Source organism: Chiloscyllium plagiosum, unplaced genomic scaffold (genome assembly GCF_037043375.1).
Source record: "Chiloscyllium plagiosum isolate Xiang-an unplaced genomic scaffold, Cpla_swu_hap1 HiC_scaffold_7, whole genome shotgun sequence".
NCBI lineage: Eukaryota > Metazoa > Chordata > Chondrichthyes > Orectolobiformes > Hemiscylliidae > Chiloscyllium > Chiloscyllium plagiosum.
The window spans coordinates 13,001,801-13,019,937 of record NW_028270145.1 but is presented as its reverse complement, the minus strand read 5'-3'; the positions used below and the strand labels follow the sequence as shown (position 1 = coordinate 13,019,937).

Genomic DNA, 18,137 nt, shown 5'->3' with positions numbered 1-18,137 from the left:
AATCTCAAAACACCACAATGCGAGATGTGTCAGTGTAACTTTCAAGTTGGACTAATCAGAAATGAATCCATCCGCATTCAAAATAGCCAATATTTCATTTCATTCTTGCAAAGGTGACATAGCCTGCAAATAAGTCACGACTTGACAAAGTTCAATATGTACTAGTTATCTTAGTTACACTTATTTTAGTGTAGACAGAGTCTCAAATGACTCACTATTCACTTCAAGACTACTCGAAGCTGCGGTTTGACTAACAGTCATTGATCCCAGTACACTGCACAAAGCAGGGACTGTGCATGCTTGAATATCTACCAACCTTCAGAAAATAAACTAAAATATTATGCATGAAGTATAGAGCAAGTAAAATCAAGATCAATGACAATCCAAAATCAGGCAATGTCCCCAAATAAAAATATAATCACAAGGATATTGAATGCACTCCTAATATCATAATGTAGTGACATTTCCCAACTGACTGGAGACCAATAAAACAAAGATACAAATGAGTTTTGTATTTTATTCCACAACTACTATACACAAAGGAACAGTACAACAGACCAATGTTCAATATCTTCCCATGACCAGCATCTGAGGTGCCTCCAAAATGGATGATCTTCATAAAAGGTAGAAATAGCATCAGAGTCCATTTGCCATGTAAAGATTCAACAAAGCCTGAGCAGTACTGCATCTTCAGCAGTTGTTCACCTGGACCTCTGCCTCATCTTTCGCCTTTTGCGCTTCAGCCTGCAAAAAGTATGAAATTAGTTAGGAAGAAAAAAATATCAATAAGTCAAAAGGATTGAATTGGGAGAACAGAGAAAGGAGCAATGGTCAGCAACATCCTGTGGAGATCAATATTTTTAGGAAAACACCAAAAACAGCTGCCCAGAGTGAACAGCCACAACGCCAATATTCAGACAGGCACAAAGGGTTTATGAATAAAGCAAAGCAGGTTGAGGTAGAACTTCCATCACTTCACAGGAGCATTATAAAACAAGACATGGACTCCAAACTACATAACATACTATACTGATGTTGGTCAGCCACCCCATGAGTTGGTCTTTAGTCTACAAGGAGGACTTCAAACCGTACTTGGGACAGCAATTAAAAACATGGATGTTAACAGACCAAAATTAGAGAAGCACAATATGGCTGCCAGAAGATGTGAGTTAGAGGGGGGGGGTGGGGGGGTAGGAAACAGGGGGATGCGAAAACGAGAGAGAATGAGTTTGCTGACATTAGTGCATACAAGCCACTTTAAAATCTTCAGCGGACTATCTCTGCCACTCCCCTCTACAATTGCCTTCACCCTCCTCCACTGAGAAGTTTCAATAAAGTGTGCACTTCAATGATGTCACACGTACACTCTCCACAATGTAGCATACCAAAACCTGTGTTTCTGAATTAGCACAAATGGATAATCGCCTACTGTTTTAGGTGTCAGCAAACATTACCTTTTAAAACAGAAGGCAATATTTGACTGGGGACAAAAAAATTTGACTACAAACGGGACTCCAGGATGGCGTAGTGCACTGGGGTTAGGGATGTTGCTGAGCAGCTTCAGGGAATTGTGATGGGGAGGGTGACAAGACAGAGGCAGTAATACACATTGGTACTCCGTTCAGGAAACTAGACTGTAGATTAAAAGCATAAATTGCAATGCTGCAGCCTCTGGATTACTCCTAGGCTAAACGCTAGCAAGTACAAAAAACAGAATGGGGCAGAATGCACGGCTCCTAAATATTTTAGGCTCCTGATCACAGCCAGTTTTCGGGAAGGTGGGACCTTTACAAATGCACCTGAACCAGAACACAACCTACTTCCTAGCAGAAAGGTGTGTTAGTGCTATTGGGAGTTTTTAAACTAGTTTCGACAGCAACAGGGAACACTGCATTAGTTCAGTTGTGGCACAGCATGCCTTGGAAAAGGAATCTAGGCAAGAGTTCAGGCATGTTGAGCCACAAGAGAGATAGGCAAAACTAGATGCCCTCTACTTTAATGTTAGGAGAATTACAGATAAGATGATGGCTCAGTGGCTAGCACTGCTGCCTCAGTACCAGGGACTCCGGTTAGATTCCAGCCTCGGGCAACTATTTGTGTGGAGTTTGCACATTCTCACGTGTCTGTGTGGGTTTCCTCACACAATCCAAAGATGTGCAGGTCAGGAGAACTGGCCCTGCTAAACTGCCCTCGTGTTAGGTGCATTAGCCAGGTGTAAATATAGGGTAGGGGGATTGGATCTGGGAGGGTTACTTTTGTTGGGAGGGGGGGGGGGGGGGGGGGGGAGGTGTCGGTGTGGATTTGTTAAGCCAAATGGCCTGTGTATATACTGTACGGAATCTAATCCAAAAAGACACTTTGGTTGAGGCCATGGATTAACACCATCAAGTTGTTGTTGCAATCACAAACACGATTGGGGGAGGAACAAATGTGGCAAGTCCATACTCCAGGATGTAGGATCTGCACACAAGAAAAGGGTGTCAAAGATGATATGGTGTCAGACTGATTAATGGAGTCAGTCATTGCCATAAGGAGTGCTTTTATCTTGGAATGGTCATGAAATTAGGCTTTGTGGGCTTAGGAATAAAAGGGGAGTTTATATAGATTTCAGCAAAGCCTTTGACAAGGTCGCACATGGAGGGAGTAGCTGAGACTTCATGCAAGCATTTGAAAGGTCATAACATTCTAGGCTACGAGCCCAGCACTGGAAGGTAGGAATAGCTCTGGTGGTACATATATGATGGGCCATACTTGGATACAGGAGGAAGCGGGGACTGCAGATCAGAGTGAAAACTTAGCTGCTGTGCTTTTCCAGCACCACGAGATAGCATCTGAGGAGCAGCAAAGTTGACGCTTTGAGCATAAGCTCATCAGGAACGTGGGGGAGGTCAAAGGAGCTAAGAGATAAATGGGAGAGGGATGGGGGTTAGCAGGCAATGTGGTAGAAAGCTGGAAGTGGGGGAGTGATGCTGAAAAGTCAGAGTGAAAACGTACAGGTTGAACAGATCAAGTGTGCGGCACCGAGTTGGACCTGGGATAAATTGGGGAGAGGTGAGAAGGAAACTGGTGAAATCAACAATGATCCCATGTGATTTGAGGGTCCCAAGGCAGAAGATGAGGTATTCTTCCTCCAAGCGTTAGGTATCCTGGCAGTAGAAGAGGCCCAGGACTTACATGTTCTTGGTGGAGTGGGAGTTGGAGTTAAGTGCTGGCGTCCTGTCTCCCCAGAGTAGAGGAGAATCACATCGGGAGCAATGGGCACAGTAGATGACGTGTGGAGGTGCAGGAAAATCTCCTCCAATGCCTCTGCTTTTTATTTCCTCAGATGCTGTGCTTTTCCAGCACTACAAGATTTGACTCATACTTGGATACAGTCTGTAATCCATCACGAGACATAGCATGGTGGCTCAATAGTTAGGACAGCTACCTCAGAGCCAGGGACCCAGTTCAATTCCAGCCCAAATTGACTGTGGAGTTTGCACATTCTCCCCACGTCTAGGTGAGTTTCCTCCCACAGTTCGAAGATAGGACATGTAAGATATCGGGGGTGGGGGCTCTGCATGGGATACTCTGCAGAGTGATGAAGTGCTGAATGGCCAGTTTCCACACTAGGAATTCTATGTGAAAGTACATCAAAACAGCTAATGTTCAACTATAGTCAGCATTTTTGCCTGGTTGCCCATAACAAACAAGTCATATAATACATGCATCTGGAAAACCCAACTAGGAATTAAATCACATACCTGCGCATACGCTTCTTCCGCCACTGGTGAAAAAAGACAACAGAAAGATTAGACACCTCATGCTGAATTGGTGGATTCACTGTCAACCAATTATGTTTAAAATTCAATACGACCACGTGCGCCAAACTCTTAACATCAGGGCAAGTGATAACGACCCACGAGGGAAACCATAATGTACAGTGAAGGGTATCTTCGGAGTTTTAGACACGGACATAAAAACTTGGGAGTTTTACAATCGCTTTTACTTTGTGCAATGAGCAAAACTGATAAAAAGCGGTTTTGCAAAATGAAACAACGTTACGTGGGAACTGTAATCACGGGTAGACCGGCAGTGCGGGGGGGGGGGGGGGGAGGGGGTGACGAACAGAGAGGTAACGCGACTTTGCGCCAAGTGACCCGACGCCCACGTTATTTGCTTAAAGAAACCGCCAAATACATTCCCTCAGCTCCATGTGGCCGCAGAAACTGGAGCAAACCGCTGCTTTAATAGCAGCTAGACGGCATCCCAACGTTGAAACCAAAGTCCGGGCTTAGATCCGTGCACTAGTTAGTTAATGTAGCCAGTTATGCCAGAAACGTAGGGAGATGGTGTCGGTGGCGGCTGCTCAAATGGAACCTGGTGCAGGCCGCGCGTGAGGCAAGGAAAGGGAGTCCCGGGCCAACGTTCCATCCGTTTCCGCCCCGGAGCCGGTTAAAGGCCGAAAAACCAGGCCCGAGGATGGGGGGGGGAAAAAAAAGTGAAAAACAACCAACGGACACGTACCTTTGCTCTCATAGCGTCAAGGATCTACAAAAAGAAAGAGATGGTAAAGGTCAGTTCAAGCGGATGGCTAGTGGAAACGGTCGATATTAGTCAGATTGTGCCTCCCCGCCAGCGCACTCGGATCTGCTCACCTCCCAACCCCAGAACCGAAAGGAGGCAGGGCCCGCAGCTCGCCCGGATATACAGGCCGGACGCATGCGCAGAACTGAGCTCCACCCCCCCCCCGCCCCCGGTCCATGATTTGTTAGACTGGGACTGACAAAGTTAAAAATCACACAACGCCAGGTTATAGTCCAACAGGTTTATTTGGAAGCACTAGCTTTCGTAGCGCTGCTCCTTCATCAGGTGGTTGTGGAGCAGGACCAAAAGACACAGAGTTTATAGCAAAAGATTACAGTGTCATGCAACTGAAATGATAAGACCATACTATTATGAGAAATAGGAGTGGCCCATCGAGTCCACTCCACCATTCGATCATGGCTGATGGGCATTTCAACAGGGAGAATGCGGGTACGTGGAGTTGAAATGCCCATCAGCCATGATTGAATAGCGGAGTGGACTCGATTGGCCGAATGGCCATGCTTCCACTCCTATGTCTTATGGTCAACGCCACTTACTTGGGCTCTCCCTGTGTTCCTTAATTCCTTGCGAGACTAAAAATTAATCAATTTCTGCCTTGAAGACATTTAACATCCTGGACTCCACTACGCTCCGTGGCAATGAATTCCAAAGGCCAACCACTCTCTGGCTGAAGAAATATCTCCTCATTTCCATTCTAAATTGACCTGCTCCACGAGTCCTAGTATCCCCACCTGACGGAAACAAATTCCCAACGTCCACCCTTTTTAAACCATGCATTACCTTGTAAGTTTCTATTAGATCTCCCCTCAACCTTCTAAACTCTAATGAATACAATCCCAGGATCCTCAGCTGTTCATCATATGTAAAGCCTAACATTCCAGAGATCATCCGTGTGAATCTCTGCTCCAGTGCCAGTATATCCTTCCTGACACTTTGAACAAACCAGATTGTTAAGTTTTTCATCTTTTAGAAAGGGTTACAGGTTTTGGTTCATTAATATGTAAATCCCAGAACTTCTTATAAGTCACATTCTCAAGATAACATAAGATTTTATATATAAAAAAGTGACATCTCAGCTCAGACAATGCCTTAAAAGTGTGACATTTGAGTGTGTCTGCATCCCAGTCTTGGGTCAGACTGGTTCTATTTCCAAAGTGGATTTTACAAAATTTTACATGGATTGACTGCCTGCAGATTGTGCATTTTTGAGCAGAATAGAATGTATCTGCAAATATAATCCTGCAAATACAAATTCACCCCATAGACATATGTGTGTGTCTGGGTGCATGAGAGTGTGTGTTTGCGTGAGTACGTGAGAGTGTGTGTGTTTGCGTGTGACAGTGTGTGATGGAATATAAGCCTGCTAATCTCCGAGCACCATCCTACAACTCATTTGCTTCATCCTTAACCAAGTTTTCACTTTTGACAATCAGCTGAATGACCTAATTTCTGCTACGTCTTATGATCTTTCATTCTCTTAGTCATCAAGAAGCTGTGTGCCTCAGGCTTAAAAATATTTAAAGATTCTGCATCCATTGTCATTTGAAAAAGGGAATTCCAAAGAGAGACAGCCCTTCAGAAATTTTTTTTCAGTAATCTGTCTTAGATGGGCAACTCCTTATTTTGAAACTATGACCCCTAGTTCCAGATTCTCACACAAGATGAAACATCCTTTCCACAATCACTTGGCCTAGTCCAATCTGGATCTTAGATGTTTCAATTAAGTCACCTCTGACTCTTTGAAATGCTGCTGGATACATAGCTAAACTTAGTCCTATTCATAGAGTCATACAGCATAGAAACAGACCCTTTGGTCCAACTCAACTGTGACAACCAGATATCCCAATTCAACCTAGTCCCATTTGCCCGCATTTGGCCGATATCCCTCTAAACCGTTCTATTCAGATGCTTTTTAAATGTTGTAATTGTACCAGCCTCCACCACTTCCTCTGGCAACTCTTCCAAACACGCACCACCCTCAAGTCCTTTTCAAATCTTTCCCCTCTACCTTAAACAAATGCTCTCTAGTTTTGGACTCCCACACTCTAGGAAAAAGACTTTGGCTATTCACCCTATTTATGCCCCTCATGATTGTACACACTTCTGTAAGGTCACCCCTCAGCCTCTAATGCTCCAGGTAAAAAAGCTCCAGCCTATTCAGCCTCTCTCTAAAGTTCAAACCCTCCAACCCTGCCAACATCCTTGTAAATCTTTTCTGAACCCTTTCAGGTTTCACAACATCCTTCCTGTAGCAGGGAGACCAGAATTGAATGCAGTATTCCAAAAGTGGCCTCACCAAGGTTCTGTAAGCAGCAATATAACATCCTGTTAGAAACGAAAATCGCTTCTCAATAATCGCTCTAGACAAATTCAGGAAAACAAAGTTTTATTAACAAGTCAAGTCTGCAGAGTCGGGCACCCTTAAAGAAAAGGCGCGCTGAGGCTTACAAAGTCTCCATTATATATAGCACAAGTCCCTCCTCTCCTTGGCTCCAACAAGCCATGAGGTTCACATTCTTAAAAACATCATTATTTTTATCACAAAGTCTGCAACAAAAGGCTCCAGAGTCTCCAAAGTTTGTTGTTTTTCTCACCCTGTAGTCTTATCAGTCAAAGGCTTTAATTTGAAACAGATGTCTCAAGTCGTTGCCCCATCCTGGAGTCTTATCAGTCAAGGACTCATCCTTCACAGCTGTGTGAATGGCTTCATCAATCAAGAGCCTGCTTGTTTTTACTATCGCTCACAAATTGTCAGCATTCTGCACAATTTAAACTACTCTACTTTTGAGTATATAAAATGGTTGTTAGAAAAGAAACAAAAGTTTTTGTCTTTTATTATAGATCAGTCTTAAAGTTTAAACCGAAATTACCTCTCACACATCCCAACTCTTATTCTCAGATCAATGAAGGCAAGCGTGCTAAACGCTTTCTCCAACACCATCTACTTGTGACTTCATTTTCAAGAACTGTACACCTGCACCCACAGGTCTCTTTATTTAGTATCACTTTGCCAGGACTCTACCATTAACTATATAAATTTTGCCTTGCTTGCCCCACCAAAATGCAACACTTCACATTTATCTAAACTCCATATGCCACTTCTTGGTCCATCGTCCTCTGAGATAATGTTCTTCACTGCCCACTGCACCACCTATTTTGGTGTCATCTGCAACTTAATAAGTATACGTCCGATGCGCATATGCAAATCATTTATATAAATGATGAAAACCAGTGGACCCAGCACCGATCCTTACAGCACACCACTGGTCACAGGCCTCCAGTCCAAAAAAAGCCCTCTACCACCATCAGTTCTGAAAGATCACTGGATCCAAAACATTAACATTGATGGCTCTCCACAGATGCTGCCAGCCCTGCTTGTCTTTTGCCAGCAATTTGTTTTTGGTTCTGATTTCCAGTATCTGCAGTTCTTTTGGCATTATATTCACTATTTAATTCCCACATCTCTTCAAGTTATGAAGTTTTGCTCCTCTCTCTGACAGGATTTCTATTCCAATCTTTTTTCTTGTGCACTTGACCTGAAACGTTAAATGTTTTCTCTCCACAGATGCTACCAAACTTCCTGACGTTTTCTAGCAATTTGCTTGTTTTTCCTCTACCACCACCTTCTGTCTTGTCCCTCAAGCCAATTTTGTATACAATTGGCTAGCTTCCCCTGGATGATCTAACCTAGTCTACATCATAGAACCTTGTTTTGAATACTTTGCTGAAGTCCACGTAGACATCTACTGCTTTGCCTTCATCAATCTTCATCACTGCTTCAAAAAACTCAATCAAGTTAGTGAGATGTGATTTTCTGCCCACAAAGACATGTGACTATCTTTAATCAGTTCTTGCCTTTCCAGATGCATGTAAATCCTGTCCCTCAGCAGGCATTTGCAACAACTTACCCACCACTGACATCAAGCTCACTGGCCTATAGATTTCTCGCTTTTCCTTACCGCGTTAATGAACCTCCAGTCTTCCAGCACCTCACCAGTGGAAGTCAATGATGCAAATATCTCAGCAAGTGGCCTAGCAATCTCTTCCCTCACTCTGCATAAAGCGCTGGAAAACACCTGATCAGTTGCTGGGGATTTACCCACCTTCATGCATTTTAAGATAGCCAGCACCTTTTCCTGCTCTTTGATAGAAACTCTTTATAAAACATCACTATTTATTTCCCCAAGTTCCCTAGTTTCCATATCCTTCTCCACAGTAAATACTAATGCAAAATATTTGTTTAGTATCTCACCCATCTCCTGTAGTTCTACATATAGACACATTGATTTTTAAGGGGCTCAATTAAAGACTCAGATGTACAGCACGGAAACAGACCCTTCAGTCCAACTCTTCCATACCGACCAGCTGTCCCAACCCAATCTAGTCCCACCTGCCAGCACCTGGCCCATATCCCTCCAAACCCTTCCTATTCATGTACCAATCCAGATACCTTTTAAATATTGCAATTGTACCCACCTCCACCACTTCCTCTAGCGGTTCATTCCATAACGTACCAACCTCTGAGTGAAAAAGTTGCTTCTTGGGTCTCTTTTATATCTTTCCCCTCTCACCCCAAACCTATGCCTTCTAGTTCTTGATACCCCACTCCAGGGAAAAGACTTTGTCTATTTATCCTATCCATGCTCATGATTTTATAAACCACTAGAAGGTCACCCCTCAGCCTCCGCGCTCAGTGAAAACAGCTCTAGCCTATTCAACCTCTCCCTATAGCTCAAATCCTCCAACCCTGGCAACATCATTGTAAATTTTTTCTGAACCCTTTCAAGTTTCACAACATCTTTGTGGGTGACACGGTGGCACAGTGTTTAGCACTGCTGCCGCACAGTGCCAGAGACCTGGGTTCAATTCCCGCCTCAGGCGACTGACTGTGTGGAGTTTGCACATTCTCCCTGTGTCTGCGTGGGTTTCCTCCGGGTGCTCTGGTTTCCTCCCACAGTCCAATATTGTGCAGGTTAGATGAATTGGCCATGCAAAATTGCCCGTAGTGTTCGGTGAAGGGTAAATGTAGGGGAATGGGTCTGGGTGGGTTGCGCTTCAGCGGGTCGGTGTGGACTTGTTGGGCCGAAGGGCCTGCTTCCACACTGTAAGTAATCTAATCTAATCTAATCTAATCTTTGTGATAGGAAGGAGACCAGAATTGCATGCAATATACCAACAGTGGCCTAACCAATGTGCTGTACAGCCACAACATGACCTCCCAACTCCTGTACTCAATACTCTGATCAACAAAGGAAAGCATACCAAACGCCTTCCTCACTATCTTATCTACCTGCGACTCAACTTTCAAGGAGCTATGAACCTGTACTCCAAGGTCTCTTTGTTCAGCAACACTCCCTAGGACCTTTCCATTAAGTGTATAAGTCCTGCTAAGATTTGCTTTTCCAAAATGCAGCACCTCACATTTATCCAAATTAAACTCTATCTGCCACTCCTCAGCCCATTGGCCCATTTGATCAAGATCCCGTTGTAATCTGAGGTAACCTTCTTCGCTGTCCACTACATCTCCAATTTTGGTGTCATCAGCAAACTTACTAACTATACCTCTTATGCTCACATCCAAATCATTTATATAAATGATGAAAAGTAGCGGACCCAGCACCGATCATTGTGGCACTCCACTGGTCACAGGCCTCCAGTCTGAAAAACAACCCTCCACCACCACCCTCTGTCTTCTACCTTTGAGACAATTCTGTATCCAAATTGCTAGTTCTCTCTCCCCTTAATGTAATTATAGAATCTTTTTGGCTTCTCCTTAATTCTATTTGCCAAAGCTTTCTCATGTCCCCTTTTTGCCCTCCTGATTTCCCTCGTAAGTATACTCCTATTGCCCTAATACTCCTCTAGGGACTCACTCGATCCTAGCTATCCATACTTGACATATGCCTCCTTTTTCTTGACCAGTGCTTCAATTTCTCTAGTTATCTAGCATTCTCTACACCGACCAGCCTTGCCCTTCACACTGACAGGAGCATACGGTCTCTGAACTCTTGTTGTCTCATTTTTAAAGGCCTTCCATTTTCCAACCGTCCTTCTAGCCTTTTCTCAGACAGCAAACCAATCATTCCAGGTATTTGTCTATTAAACCTGCTTTGAACTGCCTCCAATACATTAACATCTTTACATAAGTAGTGACAAATACTGTACAGAGTAGTCCAGATGTGGACTCACCAATGCTCTGCATAACTGAAACATAGCCACCCTACTCTTGTATTCAATTCCCATGCAATAAAACATAACATTCTATTATCTTACCTCAATACTTGCTGTACCTGTATACTAACCTTCTGAAATTCATGGTGTGGAGGTGCCAGTGTTGGGCTAGGGTGGACAAAATTAAAAATCACACAACACCAGGTTATAGTCCAACAGGTTTATTTGGAAGTACAAATATTTGGAGTGCTGCTCCTTCATCAGGTATCTAGTGACAAGCTACCTGGTGAGGGAGCAGTGCTCCGAAAGCTTGTAGTTCCAAATAAACCTGCTGGACTATAACCTGGTGTTGTGAGATTTTTAAACTTCTGAAATTCACACATGAAGAATACACATGAACGTGCTGAAGGAGATTAAAGGGAGTTATAAGGGGATACTGGTATAGAAGGTTGCATAATCAGAACAGCTATGATGGAGATAAAGACCAAAGGAATGGAGTCCTTACAGGACATGGGGTGTCATTGAGAATGGATATGGCTATGAAAGTCAGTTAACTTAAAATAACTATTGGCTGACAGCTTAACCCTATAAATTCTAGAATGATTCCACTGAAGAACATCTGAAATGAAAGAAATTGCTGGAGAAATTCAGCAGGTCTGGCAGCATCTGCGAAGAGAGAAAAAGTTAATATTTCAAATCTGATTTAGACGTCTTCAGAATTGTTTCCAGCATCTGCAATGTTTTGCTTTTAAATGAGGGTGCTTGGCTTGGTGTTTCCAAAGGCAAGACCCTGCAAGAGCAAATCATGTCAAGTGTTAATTATTCACCTTTTTCCAGCAGCCTTTTCTTTTCTGGCAGTACATTCCAGACCCTAACCACCTGCTACATAAAAGTAATTTGTCGTGGCTCTTTTCCCTTTCAACTTAAATCATGTTCCCTAGTTCAAATCCTTCTACCAATGTATGTGGAGGTGCTGGTGTTGGACTGGGGTGGACAAAGTTAAAAATGGCGAACAATGGAAACAGCTCCTTCTTATGATATTCATGAGCCACATATTTTGAATACCTCTATCAAATTCCATCTTAATCTTCTTTCCCGATTACAGAATAATCCCAGTTTCTCTAAACTATCAATTTCACAGACATTCCTTATCCAGGGAATCGTACTCACTTCCTCCTCAACGTGAGGTGTCTAGAACAACATCCCAGTTGAAGCGAAATCAGTGTTTGTAAGGGCTTATCATTACTTAATTGCTTTTGTATCCTATGCCCCTATTTATAAAGCTGAAAATGTGTTGCTGGAAAAGCGCAGCAGGTCAGGCAACATCCAAGGAACAGGAGAATTGACGTATCGGGCATAAGCCCTTCTTCAGGAATGAGGAAAGTGTGTCAACAGGCTAAGATAAAAGGTAGGGAGGAGGGACTTGGGGGAGGGGCTTTGGAAATGCGATAGGTGGAGGGAGGTCAAGGTGAGGGTGATAGGCCGGAGTGGGGTGGGGGCGGAGAGGTCAGGAAGATGATTGCAGGTTAGGAAGGCGGTGCTGAGTTCGAGGGATTTGAGTGAGACAAGGTGGGGGGAGGGGAAATGAGGCTCAGGATCCTATTTGCTTCATTGCTTACTATTTTAACTTGCCCTGGTGCTTTCAATGATTTGTACGCCCTTCCCTAGGTCCCTCTGATCCTGCACCCTCTTTAAAATGATTTTATATTCTCTTTCTTTGTACTTCCCACCTAAATGAATCAGTTCACCTCTCTGCATTAAATGTCCTCATTTATTTCCCCAGTTTATTAGCCTGCAGATCTCAGTTTTCTCTTTCAACCCTATTTTAAACATATGTTCTGTCACCCAAACCAGCTGGATCATTCCAGAGTCCAGGCAATTTTGGCAAATCAATCAGTTAGTGCATTCACTATCTCTGCAGCTCTTTTTGATTGATGTGAGAATCCTGTGAGGACCTACAGGATTTTCTGACTTTCAATTCCAATTAACTTCGCCAGAGCTTTTTCTTTACAAATATGAATTTTTGAGTTCCTTGCTTTCACTGGACCCTTGATTCCCAAAGATCCCTGTATGTGGACTATTTCATTGATGGTAGATGGAAAGCACAGAATTGTAACTGTCAAGGGGAGAATCATCCAGGGCAAATCAAATTGAGAAAATCAAATTAGCAAAGATAGTCTTGGACATGTTTATAGCTTGTTTTGAGGACGGTTTCTCAGAACAATTAATTGCAGAACCAGGCAGGGAACAGACTATTTAGACTGTTTCACAATCTCCACTTAGGTTGCCTACTTACCATGCTATGATTTCTTTGGGCATATCTTCCATTCTAACAGACAAAATGAAGCAATCCTTGCAGAGAACAGCGCAGAAATCCTTGCAGAAGGCACACTCCTATTTGCAGTGCTAGCTGCTGTAATTTGCCAAGTTAACACAGTTCAAAGGTCCAAAAACAGCTTTAAGATACCTTCTCTCTTTGGACTGTAAGTAGGTCAGGAGATAAGATGGCAGGCAGGGGTGTCTGCGGTAACTAGATGGGTGTGGGGCTAGGTCAAGTCAGAAATGGGTGGAGAGCTGCAGGATTTGGATTTGTGCTGCAGTTGGGTCATGGTCTAGTACTAGCCAAAAGATTAGGACTGAAAAATTGGACAGATTACCTAAGACTGATTGTCTGCATTCTAATTGACTACAAAGGTAGTGGATCTTACAAAGTTCCGACAACTCTACAAAAGTGCCAAGAGGCTGAAAACTGGAAATGTACCTCTATTCCAGAAAGGAGTAACAAAAAGCGGTTAATCTAACATGTATTGGATAAACACCAAATTCCAATATGCAGGAACGAATGCCAAGATATTTAGCAAGTCTTAATATAAATCAAGAAACGTCAACAAAAAGAATTCCTGTTCCTATATATTACTTTTCTGTGCTCTGAACAGATCAAAGTGAGTTTTTAATGCTGTACACAAGCCTCCTCCCACTTTACTCTATCTTAGCCTCATCACTTAAACTTGAGGAGCTCACATGTTCATCAAAATGGAAAGAACTGCTGCAAATCAGAAACAAAAACAGAAATTGCTGGGAAAGCTCAGCAAGTCTGGCAGCATCTGTGGAGAGAAATCAGAGTTAATGTTTCGGATCCAGTGACCCTTCCTTAGAACTAATGGTAGCTAGGGATAAATTGGATTTTATGCAGAATATAAGGTTGGGGAGTGAGTAACGAGTACACAATAGGTGGAGATAGAGCCCAAAAAGAGAGAACAATTAAACTGACAAAGGACTGGATAACGATCAGCCTGGGAGAATGAAGAGCTAATAATGGGGACAATAAATGGCTAACAATGGGTTGTGTGTAATAGCACAGTTTAGATTAGAGTGGTGCTGGAAAAGCACAGCAGGCCAGGCAGCATCCGAGGAGCAGCAAAATCGATGTTTCGGGCAAAAGCCTTTCATCAGAAATAGAGGCAGGGTGCCTGCAGAGTGGAGAGATAAATGAGAAGGGGGTGGGAGTGAGGAGAAAGTAGCATAGAGTACAATGGCTGAATGGGGGTGGGGATGAAGGTGATAGGTCAGAGAGGAGGGTGGAGTGGATAGATGGAAAGGAAGAGAGGCAGGTAGGACAGGTCATGAGGGCGGTGCTGAGCTGGAAGGTTGGAGCTGGGGTGCGGTGGGGAAGGGGAAATGAGGAAACTGGTGAAATCCACATTGATGCCATGGGGTTGAACATTATGGTGGGATGGTAGATGAGGACAAGTGGGACCCTCTTGCTGTTAGGGGAGGGGAGAGAGAGACTGTGAGGGCCAAAGTGCGGAAAATGGACTGGATCTGGCTAAGGGCCCTGTCAACATGTTCTTGAGTTATATTTCAAGATCGCAGGAAGAGTTCTCTGTCCAGTCCCTCGGTTTTGCTTTGTAAATACCTGGAAATTAGATGAAAGAGACATTGATGGGTAGAAAAATGAAGTCCATTTACAGGAGTAGTGTTGACAGAACACGAGCAGTGTAAAACAAAAGACATTGGAAGTATAAATGTTTAAAATCAATGTTTGAAAAATCCAGCCAAATGTAAATAATTAAAATGGCCATGAAAGATGGCAATATAAGAAAATGTATGCGGCCTGAACAGTAAATGGGCAAAATTTAAAAATGTTGAGTGTATTCACATTCCATTGTTTGTCATATTTTATTATTTTATTCATTAGCACACAATTATTGTCAGAAGTACCAATACGGTCTCAAATAACAAACACATTTTGAACATTATAAAATACCTTACTGAATTTAAAGATTTACTGTACATTAGTGCTCCAGATTTCTCAAGTTGGTCTTGGTGGCATTTAGTTTCTCTTAGTCAGTCCTCTTAAAAATTAAGTTCGCAAACTCAATTCAAAGATGTGTTGGACCCCATCTATTTTGAAGCATGATCCAAACCAGCTTTTCAAAGTGCATCACCGGCAGTTGTCAAATTAGTCTGAATTATTATTAATTCAAGTTATTTATTATATAAAGACACTTGCATGAAGTTGGAAGGCAAAAAAACTCAAAACTCAATTTGCCACTTGTAACTATTTCTATTTATAAATCTCTGTACCCGTGTCAGGAAAAAAAATCTACAAAGTGCACCATGTGGACAAATACTGCAGTAAGATTATACTTTAAAATTCATAGCAACAATTCAGAAATTTCAAAACTTGATTTGAATTTTGATGGGCCTGCAGCAATATATTGCAATGGGAGTGTCGTATCAACACTGAAAACTTTCCAATCTTTTACTTAAAGGCATATATTCTTAATATGAACACTGAAGCGACAAGTATTTTATAGCTCTCAGTCAGGCAGACAATCTATATATAAAATGCCCCATTTAACATATGCCTTTTTTCTACAGCGAACAAAGGTATATAAATAGCATCTACAGTATGTGTGTGCAGTGTGTGAGTACTGAACTAAATATTTGAGAGCAGCACTTTGTGCTTTTTTGAAAGGTAAACCCTGCAATTAGTTGCACTACTGAATAGTGATGTTAAAATGGAAATATTGTTCAAGTTTTGCAGGTCTCATTCATGTCCCTTAAATAGGGACATTTGAAATGCCAAGTACACTGTTGTTTTGTGAAACAGTGATTTTTCATCCACCCAAAATTAACCTAAAAATTGACTTTTTCCCCCACTGAAACAGAATTATTTTCTATTCTTATGCAATACTGTAATAAAACCTATATGTACAGTGTTTTCTGCCTCAGTGCTGTCCATGTTCAAATGAACAATCCACATTTTCTCCCCTTCCATAGCATTTATCCAGTGATGCCATTGAGCAGTTCACTCCAACGTTGTCTTGAATACTGCCTGTCTTTTCAGCAGCTCACACCAAGGCCTGTCCAGTGTTCTGGGACCTTCAGGAAATACTTGTCCATTGCTTCACAGAATCTTGTTCGATAAAGCTCTGGGGAAACGACAGTTGGCATTTTTCCTGTGGAAAAAAAACCCCAATGTTGTCATGTTTTAAAAACAGATGTAATACAAGATTCTATTTTTAACATACGAAAACCAGTGGCTGAAGCAAGGTGCTTTACTCGCTTTAATGACTATAGATTAAAAATTAATAGAGTTAAAAAAAAAATTCCCCACTTAATCAATTTTAAGCTCATCTGCACCAACCATTGTCTAAATATATACCTAATTTATTAGACTTGGGTGTTTACTGTTGTACATTACATTGTGAATACCAGAAGTCCCTCTATACTTTCTACAAGTTTCATGTAATGCCTTTACTACCCTAACTGTAAAGATCATGAAAGCAAACTGAGTATGGACATTTCCAGGTAAATCCATGATGATCATGATAGGTGAAATTGACAGTAACACAATTACAAAAAGAAAATGTTTTTTCACACCCACTCAAGTCTAATGAAGCAGTCAGAAACTAAGTCATGGACTTCTTACATATAATATGCAACACAGAAACGAACTGTTTGGCATGACAGATTATGCATGTTCATGTTTCACTGGAATTCAAGTAAATTTCATCAGGAAGTGTATAAAACTGATTTGTTCAAAAGATAGTGCCAACACTAAGCACCTTGCTCTACATTTGGGTATGCTACTATCTCTTCCATTCTGTCACATTATCGAAGGGTCAGCATAACAATATGGCGTTATTCAACCTGACCTACTTTATTGCTCACTGAAAATAAGATAGGCCAGCTGAAAGGCTGACCTTGTGGAAACGGCATATATTCCAACAGCTTAAAATAATTAACAATCAAGCTTTTATACTTTTTTTTAAAAGGAGACTTTGACAAAATGTTTACTCAGGGTTTACCAGACAATATTTGAAGATATGGGGAGCTAGGGTTCACCCATTAACAGTGATTTAAAATACAAATACTGAAATAATGTTTCTTATTGCAATAGTGACATGGAGCTACAGAAAACTCTTTTCTGAACAGCAAAGTTAGACAGCAAATGGTTCCAAGTCAGCCCTGGAAGCCAAACGTTATTCTGCTGAAAGTTGGGATAATATATAGAAAACTTCAAGATTTCTGAACTCAAAGGTTTTTTCTCAAAAACCAAGATTCTCACAGGGAAAAAAAAACAAAATTCCTTGTTTTGTTTCTGACCTACACATTTATCCAAGACCTGGAGAGAATATTTTCTCATTCTTTTCTTGAACAACTAGTAAACAGTAGCTATAATCAGACTCACCTTGTCCACCTAAGATTCCTGTAGACTTTACCACCATTTCAAGTTTTTTATCCCAAGTAAACGTCCTGATATAATCTAAATAAATCAAAATCAAAAGGAAGATGTTAACAATAAATCACAACATTTTTCTTTGCACTTTTACTGTTATCTGAAGATAGATTAAAAAATACAGTAGTGGCTGCATTTGAAATGCAACAGGTTTATGTACCAATGTACAATAGAGAACAGCAAGGGCAGCCCAGAAATAAAATATTTAAACTGGGAAAAAATGAACTTTCTTATCAGAAGAGTTGAGATACCACAGGATCCAAGAGACAGCAACAAATGAGATCCAAAATTGGTTAAGACACAGGAAGTAAATCTAAAGTTGACAAATGTTTTTGTGATTGAAGGATCATTTCCAGTAAATTTCCATATGACTGCGCATTAGTTTTTTAGACTAGATTACATACAGAGTGGAAACAGGCCTTTCAGCCCAACAAGTCCACACCAACCCTCCAAAGAGCAATCCACCCAGACCCATTCCCCTACACCTAACACTACGGGCAATTTAGCATGGCCAATTCACCAAACCTGCACATTTTTGGACTGTGGGAGGAAACCGGAGCACCTGGAGGAAGCCCACGCAGACACGGGAGAATGTACAAACTCCACACAGACAGTTGCCTGAGGCGGGAAT

General features: G+C 41.9%; 1 protein-coding gene and 1 long non-coding RNA gene across 4 annotated transcripts in view; both read right to left on the bottom strand.

Annotated features, from left to right (window-relative positions):
- Window positions 1-503: 503 nt before the first annotated feature.
- On the bottom strand, window positions 504-4,648 carry LOC122551328 (uncharacterized). The gene is made up of 3 exons (XR_006312073.2): window positions 4,507-4,648; window positions 3,744-3,766; window positions 504-744 (listed from the first exon to the last, which is right to left on the bottom strand). It is a non-coding gene; the product is annotated as an uncharacterized LOC122551328 (long non-coding RNA).
- Window positions 4,649-14,918: 10,270 nt separating this feature from the next.
- Window positions 14,919-18,137, bottom strand: part of pikfyve (phosphoinositide kinase, FYVE finger containing) — a 148,429-nt gene continuing 145,210 nt past the window's right edge. For all 3 annotated transcript variants that reach the window (XM_087988726.1, XM_087988727.1, XM_087988728.1), the window contains 2 exons: window positions 17,459-17,533; window positions 14,919-16,223 (listed from right to left, as the gene is read on the bottom strand). In XM_087988726.1, coding sequence (XP_087844852.1) covers window positions 16,108-16,223; window positions 17,459-17,533 — 191 coding nt within the window. In that variant the 3' untranslated portion in view covers window positions 14,919-16,107. The remainder of the gene's footprint in view (window positions 16,224-17,458; window positions 17,534-18,137) is intronic.